This window comes from Triticum urartu, chromosome 5 (assembly GCF_003073215.2).
Source record: "Triticum urartu cultivar G1812 chromosome 5, Tu2.1, whole genome shotgun sequence".
Lineage (NCBI taxonomy): Eukaryota > Viridiplantae > Streptophyta > Magnoliopsida > Poales > Poaceae > Triticum > Triticum urartu.
The window spans coordinates 639,426,668-639,436,830 of NC_053026.1; the positions used below are offsets into that span (position 1 = coordinate 639,426,668).

At 41.2% G+C, this 10,163-nt stretch overlaps 1 protein-coding gene across 1 annotated transcript; it reads right to left on the bottom strand.

Annotated features, from left to right (window-relative positions):
- Positions 1 to 5,985: 5,985 nt before the first annotated feature.
- LOC125511485 (palmitoyl-protein thioesterase 1-like) lies at positions 5,986 to 9,922 on the bottom strand. Its single transcript, XM_048676869.1, has 11 exons — positions 9,756 to 9,922; positions 9,594 to 9,678; positions 9,443 to 9,515; positions 9,281 to 9,334; positions 9,126 to 9,176; positions 8,674 to 8,736; positions 8,509 to 8,574; positions 8,378 to 8,416; positions 7,689 to 7,811; positions 6,478 to 6,570; positions 5,986 to 6,373 (listed from the first exon to the last, which is right to left on the bottom strand). The coding sequence occupies exons 1-11, from the start codon at positions 9,862 to 9,864 to the stop codon at positions 6,218 to 6,220; spliced, it is 912 nt and encodes a 303-aa protein (XP_048532826.1). The 5' UTR covers positions 9,865 to 9,922; the 3' UTR covers positions 5,986 to 6,217.
- Positions 9,923 to 10,163: the final 241 nt, after the last annotated feature.

Below are 10,163 nucleotides of genomic sequence, written 5' to 3' on the forward strand. Positions count from 1 at the left end.
GGAACCACCGTACTGTTAAGTGGGGTCCAAGAGAACCAGTCAGAATGACTGAAGTGATGCTTAACCAAAACCTATGTCTTCGAGTGAAGACTATGAGAGCGAATCTTGTCCAGAGTCGGACAAGTCAGCTTTGCTTGTAGCCCAAGTAAAGTTGCCGTGTGAGTTTGAAATCTGACCGTTGGAACACGTGTCAGTTCCTTAGTGACCCAGGGTCATTTCGGACAAATCAGGTCGGGTTGCCTAGTGGCTATAAATAGCCCACCCCCTACAACCATAAACGGTTGGCTGCTCAGAGTTAGAGTACGGCTTTTGTCGTTTGAGAGCAACCCACCTCGAAGCCTTTGAGAGAGAATTCCTTGCGAGGATAAAGCCCTAAACCACCAGAGCCAAAGAGTGTTAGGCATCACTTAAGTCTTCTTGTCTGTGTGATCTGAAGACTTATTACACTTGAGGACTGTGCATCCTCCAGCCGGTTAGGCGTCGCGTTCTGAGCATCCAAGAGACATTGTGGATTGCCCGGTGAACGAAGTTCTGTGAAGGTTTGGGAGTCTACCTTGAGACTTACCAGAGTGATTGGGCGAGGTCTGTGTGACCTTAGCTCAAGGGGAATACGGTGAGGACTGGGTGTCCTGAGCTGCGTGTTCAGGACTGGGTGTCCGGGACTGTGTGTCCTCAGGTTTAAATACCTAGCCGCCCTAACCAGACGTACAGTTGTCACAGCAACTGGAACTGGTCCAACAAATCATTGTCTTCAACGAGTCACTGGTTTCCTTCCCTTCCCTTTACTTACTGTTGGTCCTTGTGAAGTCATTGTTTGATTGCACTATCTTTTGTCTTCACTGAGTGATTGCGTGTTCTGTTTAGCTTCATAATATCTTCCTACCTGATCCTTACTACCTAGCTGTTATTAGTCATTGTGCTTTCACTTCATTGAATACTTGACTATGGTTTGCCTAGTGTAGTCTACCTTCCGCTGCATGGTAATAGGTTTATTTCTATCATTTGTCTTCGAAACTTCCACGTTTTGAAGACTTTCATAAAAATCGCCTATTCACCCCCCCTCTAGTCAATATAACGCACTTTCAGAACGGGGGATCCAGCGCGCGCGCATAGCCCGCCATGGTCACTTGCGGTGGTTGGAGCAGGGGAGCGGGGGACCCCGGCGGCGAGGGGAGAGAGAGGGGAAAGGGTGTGAAGAATAACAGAGGCGGTGGAGCAGGCAGGCGGAAGTGGTGGCGCGCCTGACACCATCCCACATCGGCCCCGGCATCCTCTCTAGGCCCAGGGCGGACACGACCCCACGACAGCGCACTCAAGCAATGGAGGAGCGCATCGTCGGCGCAGCACGGGCAGCTGTTGTGGGGAGCACGGCCAGGCGACAGTAGGATGGGGAACTGGGAGGCAGGGCGGGGCAACGCCAAGCCGTTCATGGGCGCTGCTGGGTGCTAGGTGGGTGGGGGGAGCAGCGACGACAGCCTCGAACAGGCCGGCCCGCCATGGCTATGCAACGAGGGATCCGCCGGCATGCGAGGGTGGGGGATGCACGGAGGGGAGGAACCGGCGGTGGTCGCCGCAGCGGGGCTACGCCAAGCTGTACGAGGGCGCGCTGGACAGAGAAGAGGAGGAGGAGCGGCGCTTGGTGGTGTGAGGTAGCAGGAGGAAGATGGAGGCGGAGGAATGGAGATGATGTGTGGATAAGGGAGACATGTTGTGCGGCTCCGTGGAGATTTACTGCCTATTGATTTTTTAAAAGAAAATCAATCGTTGTTGCTGGAAACTGCTAGATGCACCGAATTACGTTGGATTTATGTGCGATTGTTCTTGGCATTCCAACAAATGGTTATCTGACTCTAAAGAAAAACATATGGTTATCTGCTAGGTGTCACCTTCTCACATTGGTCCATTGTGATTATTTGACCGTACCGCCTTACACTCTGATAGTAACAGTTTCAACTTAGTAAGCCATGTGCTGATATTCATGTGATTGTAATCTCCAAAATAAAAGTTCATAGGAAAGGAACAAAAACCTTCACTAAATTGTACATGTACTGTGCTACCGATTGCTAATATATACCAAAAGAAAAGAAACAGAATATATTCTTGCAAACCAAGCAACCAACATATTCTAAAAAATCAACATAGTAAAAACATGTTTGTTTTTGAATATTGACAAATAATGTATATAAACAATCCCACTTCATTGCACCAGTACCCTTCCATCCAAAATAAATTCATTTGCATTGAAAATCTTTTGAAATTATAAGAAAATACTTTTGAATTAGTTATTAAACTCTCAAATGATGTATGACAATTTCACTGTCTGTAAATTCCGCTAAAAACATTCACACCATTCCTCTTCCACCCGATGATAATGTTAATATGAGGGTGGAGCCACCAAAGGACATCCCAACGACTTTCCCAACTTTATACTAACAATCCTTTTTTTATTGCGGATACCGAGCTTGTATGTGTTTTTTAAGATAAAAAGTGTTTCAAATTCTTATTGCTTTAAAAAAAAATCATGTTTTAAATATGTTCACGTTTTTCTAAATGCACAACACTCCCACAAAAATGTTCCAATTTTTTTTAACAAAATCAATTAAAATTGATCAAAAAAATATAATCATATTTCAATTCTAATAAAAAGATTAAAAGTTTCAAAAATAATAATTAGTTTGAAACAAAGAAATATTTGTGTTTTTTGAAGTGTAAGAGATAAAATCGATTACTAGACTATTTCATGCGCCACTGCTCTTCAATCAGGTGAAAGATGTTAGGGTGGATTATTTACGTTCACACATCATACTCCAAAAAGTGATAATATTATAAACTTATAACCGATGTTTATCAGAACTGGATATAAGAAATGGCACTTACTATCACACGGAGCATGTTTTACGATATTTTTAGCCCGTTGCAACGCACGGGCATTTATACTAGTCTATATTAAATAAATTGTCATACTCCTAGGAAATAATCCACCGCTTTGTACCCTCCTAGATTATCGAGTGATTCCTTTGGTAAACCCTTTTTACGTCAAAATTGAGCCTTCCCGGCCGGCCCTGGGCCTAGGTAGCGAGGGCGGCCGCCTAGGGCCCAGCCCGGGTAAGGGCCCACAAAGTTTTACTAAGACCTTCCTCAATGTAAAGGTGCTTAGATGAAGTGTTAAGCATATTAAATGCTTTATTAGCAATTTAAGTCCACAATATAAAGGTGCTAAGCTTCATGCATTTAATTTATTGTAGACTCAGAATTATGCTTCTATCTAGATATACGCGCTTAGCACCGTTTTTTCTGAGATTATCATACTACTCTCCCTCTCTTCTTAATTAGCATGCCACATCATATTTTTTGCTTAATTGGCAATCTTAGCACCTGTATAAGATGGAGCATTGGGAGAAGCCTAAGGAAAGCCGATGTGGCAGGCCAGCCCACTAGGCGAGGGATTCAGCTTGCCTGCTCCCACTCCATGCTCCCATTCGTGCTCCCACCTCATCATACGGTTGTCTTTTTTATTTTTATTTTCTAATCTAATTATCTCTCCCCCTGATTTTAAGGGGATGGGGCCGGGCCTTATTTAGTTTCAATCAAATCAAGCCACGTATACGGGAGCACGGATGGGCGCACAAGCGGGGAGCAGGCAAGTCTCGTCCCTAGGCGAGGCGCAGTAGCCTGGCTAATCGCTTCGTTATTTATTCACCCTAATAAATGCTAGTCGCTTCGTTATCTCATGGAAAGCGAGATAATAAGTGGCAGCTCTCGCCAAAGCTTTTTTCCACCTTGCATCCTATTGAGCCGGCCCATTCACGCACGCATAGTTGAAAAAAAGAACTAGGGGCGCGTCCTACTGGAGGCTAACTCCACCGGTCTTCTTTAGGATTTTTTTCCTTTTTCTATTTTATTTTGTTTCTTTTCTTTGTTTCTTCTTTGTTTTATTTCCATTCTTTTTCATTCATTTTTGCGTTTTGTTTCTTTGTTTTTATTTTCTTTTTTCCTTTTGTTTATTTTGTTTCGATTCTGGTACTATTTGTTCTTTTGGTTATTATTCTATATTTTTTAAATACACATAACATTTTTCCAATACAAATCATACATTTTTATAATACATGGTCAACATATTTTTCATACACAGTTTTAACATTTTTCAAATACAAGTTTAACCTTTTTTAATACACGGTCAACATTTTTTCTATACATTTAAAAAATAAAACATGGCCAACATTTTTTTATACATTTTTTAAATGCCTGATTCATAGTTTCAAATAAAAAGATTAAAATGTTTTGAATCCATGGTCAGCATTTTTCTATACATATTTAAAATTTTCCGAACACTTGATTAACATTTTCAAACACTTATTCAACATTCTTTTCAAATACTTCCTCCGTCCCAAAATAAGTGTCTCAAACTTAGTGAGACACTTATTTTGGGATGGAGGGAGTACTTAATTAGCAATTTTATATACATGATCAAAAAATTTCATCATTTATTTAATACATTGTCAATATTTTTTCTATACACATTTAACATTTTCCCAAATGCTTGATTAATATTTTTTAATACTTTTTCAACATTTTTCCAAATGCTTGATTAACGTTTTTATACATATGATTAATAGGATTAATCATTTTTTAATAAGTGAACAACATTTTTTGTATACACGTTCAACATTGTCTGAACGCTTGTTCAACATTTTTCAAATACTTGTTCAACATTTTCTTAATACTTATTAAACATATTCAAATACTTGTTCAACATTTTTCAAATACTTATTTTTTAAATGCTTTATTAACATTTTTATCTACATGATCAAGAAATTTCGTCACATTTAACATTTTTCAAATGCTCTGTCTAAGATTTTTCTAATACTGGTTCAATGTTTTTTTTCAAATTCTTGATTAATATTTTTATGCCATGAATTCAAGATATCAATCTTGAAGTAAGCACTTTGATGTGAGAAATTATTGGATTCGAGATGTTGCGAGTTCCAAGTTGCTACAACTTGAGTAGATCCATACCGCAACAATGGTTTTGATATGATAACCAAGATATTGCCAAACGAGAAGCTACAAACATATTGCAAGGTAGTGGGCGTGGTGGTGCCCCCTCATGAGTCAGAGGGGGAATTCACTAGGATATACTCCTTATGTGGCTTGTGAGAAGATGACCATTTGGAATCTTTTAGGCAACCCAAAGCTGGGTCAAAACCCACTACCCATTAGGGTTATGACATAGGTTATTTTGGACTTTGCTCATGAAGGAAGGGGTATGTTTTACCATCCCATCCAACAACCAACAAGCAGTGTGACAAATCTCAGTTGAGCCTCCATTGGAGAAGAAACGGGAAGAAGCTTGCTATCAAGCAAAGGGATCCCATCCCCAAGGTTGTGAAATCTAGATCCACCATTTTGTCTCCTTGAAGCTATGGTTCCACCAACTTTGATGAGATTGTTTCAATCCCTAATTTTTGTGGACTCAAATCTTATTCTTGTTAGTATCCAAGATGCATAAATCTTGATATATGGGATCCTCTAGTGCTACCTATAGAAGTACATTTTGTTTCCTAGATTTGATAGTAGTGGAAGAAGATTTGGATGGCTTCGACCCGTGATTTATATCCCAAGTTGGGGGGTCTCCCACGTTAAAAATCTGGTGTCATATGTGTTGATGTTCCCCTGAACCCAGACATCATCTAAGGAGCATATGGGATGTTGTGTGGGCTATTTTCTCCATATATGCTGCTGCATAGGTTTGTTTCGGTGCTAAGCAACGATCCTTAAATTAGTATATGAAGTAGTATTGGGATTATTTTGTTTCCACTGCAATTTTAGACCATAATCGTTTGCTAATTCCCAACGCTCGGTTGGTGTCATCAAATTAGCAAAGGCATGTTGTATTTTGTTGCACTATTGAGCATGCAGGCAGAAGCTCGCAAATCATAAAATACAAAATGCAAGAAGCAAAGTATTGAGGTGAACATGAGAAAATATTGCGAAGAGGGACATGTATGTAACCTGTGATTTTTGTTTCTACAAAGCCATGCCAGAAGCAAAAACTTGAACAGAGAATGACATGTGCACCAACCCAACATTATATCCCTGACAAAAAGATGGTGGATCGTCATGTCAAGGACCGAAGGAGTACCCCGGTGTCGCTCCTCGTCCACCTGAGTGCTTCACCAATTGCGTACTATGCGGCAGCGAGCGAATGGGGAGGCAGTCAAGCAGATGGTTTGTCCTTCAAGTAAGGCAGGATGTGTTTTGTCATGTCAGTGTTGGAGATGTCCAGGTGATCTCCTGCCACCGACACAAACTTGACTCGCCCGACGTCATCCAGGGCCTTCAGACCAATCCAGTCTTCCTGATATAGCTTTGTCTGCAGACCATATTTTGGTAAGTTCAGTGAGCCGAAACTGACTCAAAATTTCATCAACTCGCTAAGGCACATCACTAGTCCAACATGAAGAACAAAAATTGTACCTGCTGAGGAGGTAGGACTGGATCAAAGGCTCCATCAGGGTAATAACCAAACCATGACGTCTCCCTCGGTATGAGGACGGTATCATTCTCAAACTGCATAGCATATTAGGGCAAAACATTAAGTGCATCAAAATATTACTTCAATTACTAGTCTCTATTAAGCACCAGAGCTTTATAAGAAAATTTGAAAAAGTGTTGTAATGCTTAGATACAAGATTTTTGTGTGACTCATGACTTATGACAGAGTAAACACAAGGAATCTTCTTCAAAGGAAAATCTTTTCTTGCCCATCTATCTATGTGCCATGTGTGATACTAAATGTGAAGAAACTGCTCTTCATCTCTTCTCGGATTGTCCATTTGATCTTAGTTGTTGGGACTCAATTATGGTTGAGAGGAAAAGAGGCATTAATGTTTCTGGATGAATTAAGGTTCATGGCAGATTTCCTACCCTCTTAGTTCACAACGGATATTATCATTATGGGTTGCTGCCACCTATGGATGCAGAGAAACTCCAAGGTTTTCAAAGCAATAGCTCCTTCTTCAGTCTTGGAGGGTTCAGCTTAGAAATGATCTTCAGTTGATTATTCTCAAGACAAAGAACAGGCATAGAGATGCTTTCAAGCAGTGGATTGAAATAAATCTTATTTAATTTCTTTATGGAGTTCACTAGAACTGGTGTTGGTTAGTTGTCCTATTTTTTGCTTGTGTATTTGTAAATATTATTTTTTAATGAAAATTACCATAGAACAATTGTTCTATGCTCTTCGGTTAAAAAAATATTATCAGTCTCTATTATGAATCTTTGAAAGGGGAAGACACCTACTAAATGCATACCCTAGTTGTACATGTTCATGTTATTTTGTTGTTTTGGTGCACACAAGAAATACTTGTGTGTTTGAGCTATGCTTGAAATATTTGTCAGTTCACATTCTCATCAACATTTATTGTTGCATGAACAGGGAAATCACCAAGCAATGACTTCAGAAAATCGACTCCCGCTGCATTTCAAAACAGGGGAAAAGCGAAGTCCATTTTGAATTTTGATATTCCATGCCAAATTCAAGTATGCTACTCCCTCCGTCCCATAATATAAGAGTGTTTTTGACACTACACTAGTGTCAAAAACGCTCTTACATTATGGGACGGAGGGAGTACCATCTAATATTTGAACCTGGATCAAAATGTGGTTTGAGACATTATCAGCCTTACCATGATCAGTACTAAATTCTCTAGGTTGCTGAACCTTTCCTTGTGGGCAGCATTTCTTTCACCTAGTATCTCATTGTTAAGTTTGGGAAGAAACCTGCATCCCTTCAGATAATCATCTATATCCTGAAAAAACAGTACATCTTCGGTGACTAGGAATATATCATCGAATATTGCTCAGGTTTACATCCAAGATTTATGTTTAAAGATCAGTCAATGTTTTCTTACGGTCTTCCACTCTGAAGTAGAAGCAAAAACTAAAAGCTAAACACGCATCAAGATTGCCTACTTAAAATTCTTCGGAGAGCAAGTGAGCGACAAAGAAAATAGAACGTCAAACTACCCATAAATAAAAATCAATGTTTTAAATAGCGGGCTATAGAAAATAGCGGCGGGCCTCCAAATCAGTTATAGCATGCTAAAGCGGGCTATTTGTGAAGGCGACCATTTAGCGGCTCCCTACTAAAAAGGCTATAGCTTCTATAGCCGGCTATTTAAAACTATGATAAAAATATGGAATTCACTATTACTCAGATATACCTGAGCCCCGTCAGTACCCAATAACAGTTAACGGAACAGCACAACAAGAAATTTAAGAGTTCAAAAGAGTGCAAGTTCAGCAAATGATAGATATATCAGCGTAAAGGTGAATTCCTATTGGTGATGGCCTCAAGAAATGCAATGCAACTCACAGTTGGGATCTTGATGTAACCACTTGGCGCAAGATGTGCCTGTAATTCAACACGACTCAAGTTAAAGTCTCTCGTTTATTAATACTAGCACGACTAGAGTTTGGGAAGTGACTAAGCCAAGATATAAATACCTGCACGTAGTCTGAGTAAATCTCGGATTTGATCAGGGCATCAACAATAACACAGAAAAAACCAGACTGCAGAAAAGAGATGTACAATGTTCGGAGGCAATCAGACTCTTGGTTGAATTGGATAAACTGGATATTAGCTAGCTGGGGATAATGAGATCAACTTACACCGCAGTGTGGCGCGGAAGCAGTACCAGCATGAGGCCCAGCGAGTGAGATGAAATTCTTGACCTGTTACAAGTGTGAGGATACATAACTTACTGCACAAAAACCGAATAGCATTCTCTGCGACCCTACTGATCAATCAAAGCTTAAAATTGAGGCATTGTATGCATGTTTTTGAAAAAAGAAAAACTCTCACTAATGGGCATGCTACTCCCTCCGTTTGTAAATATAAGTCTTTTCAGAAATTTTAATATGAACTACATACGAATGTATATAGATATAGTTTGAAGTGTACATTCACTCATTTTGCTCTATATGTAGTAAGACTTATATTTTGGAAGGGAGGTAATAATAGATATGAACACAGAGACCCAACACACATTCACAATCACAAGCATCCAGATTACCCATTCAGGTGCATGCTTGTACAATTTCGAAAGCAACCCATTACTCACCGGTGGTCCATCGTCACAATACTCGACTACTGCCCGGCCAACCAAGTTCCCCTGTGGAAGCACATAATGTTTAGTAGAAGAACAACACATTTCATAGATTGTGTTATAGAAAAATGCCAACAACATACTTACAACATACTTATATACTTGTATACCTGAGACAGACCAACAATGTTATAGCCGCCGCTTAGCTCTTTCATCTCCTTTACCTGCAGAAACAAATTACCAGGCAGACATGGATGATGAATATCTATCTACTCAGCATACAGCAGAGGAAAAGGCATCATCATCATCGCCCAAAGCGCCGAAACAATCACCTTGTTGCACATGATATCAGCCTGTTCCTGGAGAGGCATGTGCCAGGAGTCCCGTGCCCCATTTCCAATTTCTCTGAACACAAGCGAGCATAATGAGTCAAACTCCAGTGGCGGAAGGGCGTACGTAGAAGACGCATATCTAAGTACGTACAGGCAGTGGCCGTCGGCGGCGGACCAGTCGGCCAGGAGCCGGGTGAACTCGGCGACGCTGCTGTCGGTGCACTGGCCCCCAATCCCTGCTCCTCGAACCAATCAGTCAGTCAACCAGTCAATAAGCCATGGACGGAAGCAGAGTAAGCGAGGGTGGACCGACCGTGCAGAACGACGAAGGGCAGCGCCTCCGCGGGGGTGAGGAGGAGGAGGAAGAGGAGGGGGAGGACGGCAGCGGCGAGGCGCGGAGCTCTCGGCGGCATCAGCGCCATGGCTTGGCGTCGGAGGGACACACGAGAGGACGTCGCTCACTCTTAGACTGGCCGCGTGTGTCTCGACCGTGTTCGAACTTATAGCTAGTAGTAAGTAGGAGTACTCTACTCGTATAAAATTTTGATTTTTTTCCAGATTCGCTGAAAGTTAGTCAACTGAGCAAGTCTCGGTCGACATCCTGTCCTAATCGTTAGATGTAGAGAGCTTAAGGTTTATACGGCCAGCCGGTGTCGATTTCTGGTCAAACATTAGCGCGTAGAAAGCTGGGTGTCGCGCAAACGCGCAACCGCAGCCCCCC